Raw genomic sequence first — 2,293 nt, forward strand, 5'->3', positions numbered from 1 at the left:
CTTCTCGACTAATCAAAAGGTTCGAATGTGTAGTTGTGTTGAATTCAGATTCTTCCCAATTTAAAGAATTTGCTATTAGTGTTTGACTTGGTTGTTGACTCATTATTTATGTGTGGTTTGATTTGTTTATTTGTTTTGAGATGAAATTTTTTTATTCAAAATTATTATTTTATAATTTTTAAATGTTATAATAATAAAAATACCCCAATATAATTTTGAACCAATAATGGTTACATCAATAATATCAATAAAGTTTTTATAGTTATTTCTATTCCAAATCAATTGTTATTGACAAGTTCATATTTCATCATTTAATTTAAATAATAATAATAACAAGGATAACACGATTTTGTTTTTAAAACATTATTCTTTTAAAAATGTTATTCTTTTACAAAAAACTGTTTTTTGCCACCATATATGTTTTAGAATTAAAAATATTTTTTTAATAATATTTTATTTTTTGTTTTTTAGATCGTCATTTGAACTGTTTATTTTATTTTTATGTTTCTATAATTGAACTATACTTTTTAATATAATTTTTTTTCTTACTGTCTTTTTTAGCAGTATTGGTCAGTTGGGGGTTAGGTACGTCGGCGAGTTAATACTTTATATTATACTATATATTATAATTTACTAAACATCGATTATTAAAAAAAAATTTTTATAATAATATAAAGTATAATAATTGTTTTTTTTTTCATTTTTTAATGTGATCAAATATATTATTTAATTAAATATATTTTAATATTCATATTAACACTTTATAATTAAATTTTATTATTTATATTATAACCAAGTGTTAATAATTTCAAATTTAAAACTGTCCATTTAGTTATTGTTTTGTAATAAAAATGAAAAGTTCAATTTTTGTTCAAAACTTTTAGATAACAAATTTTTAAAAAATAATTATTAAAATTTTGTTATTTTTAGTTATAATTTTTATTGTTAATTTATAAAAAATTATAAGAAAACATTCATTTTAAATACTTGTTATCTGGTTACTTTTTTGTTCCACAACAGTTTTGATTGTTTTTTTTGTTTTTCGTATTATCAAAAAACTATCAAAATATAGTAATTATATTATTAAAAATCATTTGATTTGTCATATTTTTAAAACAAGTTAAGCGTGATAAATTATAGTTTATTATATTAGAATTGTTGGAGAATGGATTTCAAGAAAAAATAAATATCAAAAACCCGTATTCTTAGTACAAAATCGAGAAGTAAAGCGTTAAAAAAATCAATTAATTATTTTTACAAATTTAAAAAATAATTCTTTTGGGCAAAGGATGTATTTTATAACCAATTTCATTCAAAAAAAGAAACCCTTTTTTATTACCCCAAGAAACAAGATGTAGTTGAGTGTTTTGAAAAAAGATAATAATAAAATACCAAATAAATTGAAATGCCTTACAACCCCAGATCCAATTCCACTATTTCCCGTGATGTTGCTTGAGGAGGGTTGACCTTTGGAGAATAGTATTTTCCTGTCAATGTGGCCAAACTCCAAAATGAAACTCAAAATTTGTGCATGTCGCAAGAGGTTGGCGATTACGTCTTATTGAAAGAGATTGGGAAGGGCGCTTTTTCTGTCGTGTACGAAGCGAAGAAAAAGTCTACTGGCGAGTATGTTGCTGTGAAAGCAATTGACACTGCAAAAAGTGACCCAGCAAAGTTGGAGGGTGAAATAAACATCCTCAAAAAGGTACACCACCCGTATATCATCAAATTGTATGAAGTTATCGACGGGAAGGACGGGCGCATATACATCATCACTGATTTGGTGAGGGGTGGCGAACTCTTCGACCGGATTTCAAACAAAACGTACTACCAAGAAGACAAAGCAAAACTTGTCGTCAAGAGACTTGTGTCCGCGATCGCGTACCTCCACTCCCTTAACATTGTCCACAGAGACTTGAAGCCAGAAAATATTTTGCTCAAAGATATGGACGACGACACTGATGTCAGAATTGCAGATTTCGGCTTTTCTAAAATGATCACAGAGGAGGCACAGATGTTGATCACGTCATGTGGGACACCTGTTTATGTTGCCCCAGAAGTGCTCAACGCAAAGGGGTATGGTATGGAGGTTGATATGTGGAGTATAGGTGTCATCACCTACGTCTTGTTTGTTCTTTTTTCAGCTTAAATCTTGTTTTGTTCTGCTCACCTCAAATCTCAATCTTTGAAAATGAGTGACGGCAAAACGAAACAACGTTTGAGCGCCAAAATTTGTCGCAAATACAAATTCAAACTCAGTTGCTAACTTCTAGGCTTTGTGGTTATCCTCCAT

At 28.2% G+C, this 2,293-nt stretch overlaps 1 protein-coding gene across 1 annotated transcript; it reads left to right on the forward strand.

Annotated features, from left to right (window-relative positions):
* Window positions 1–1,531: 1,531 nt before the first annotated feature.
* EIN_504990 (calcium-dependent protein kinase, putative) lies at window positions 1,532–2,131 on the forward strand (the record flags this gene model as incomplete). Its single annotated transcript, XM_004257026.1, has 1 exon — window positions 1,532–2,131. A coding segment is annotated over one exon (600 nt), but the record flags the coding sequence as incomplete, so codon positions are not given.
* Window positions 2,132–2,293: the final 162 nt, after the last annotated feature.

This window comes from Entamoeba invadens (assembly GCF_000330505.1).
Source record: "Entamoeba invadens IP1 unplaced genomic scaffold scaff_1105074725959, whole genome shotgun sequence".
In the NCBI taxonomy this organism is placed as follows: domain Eukaryota; phylum Evosea; order Mastigamoebida; family Endamoebidae; genus Entamoeba; species Entamoeba invadens.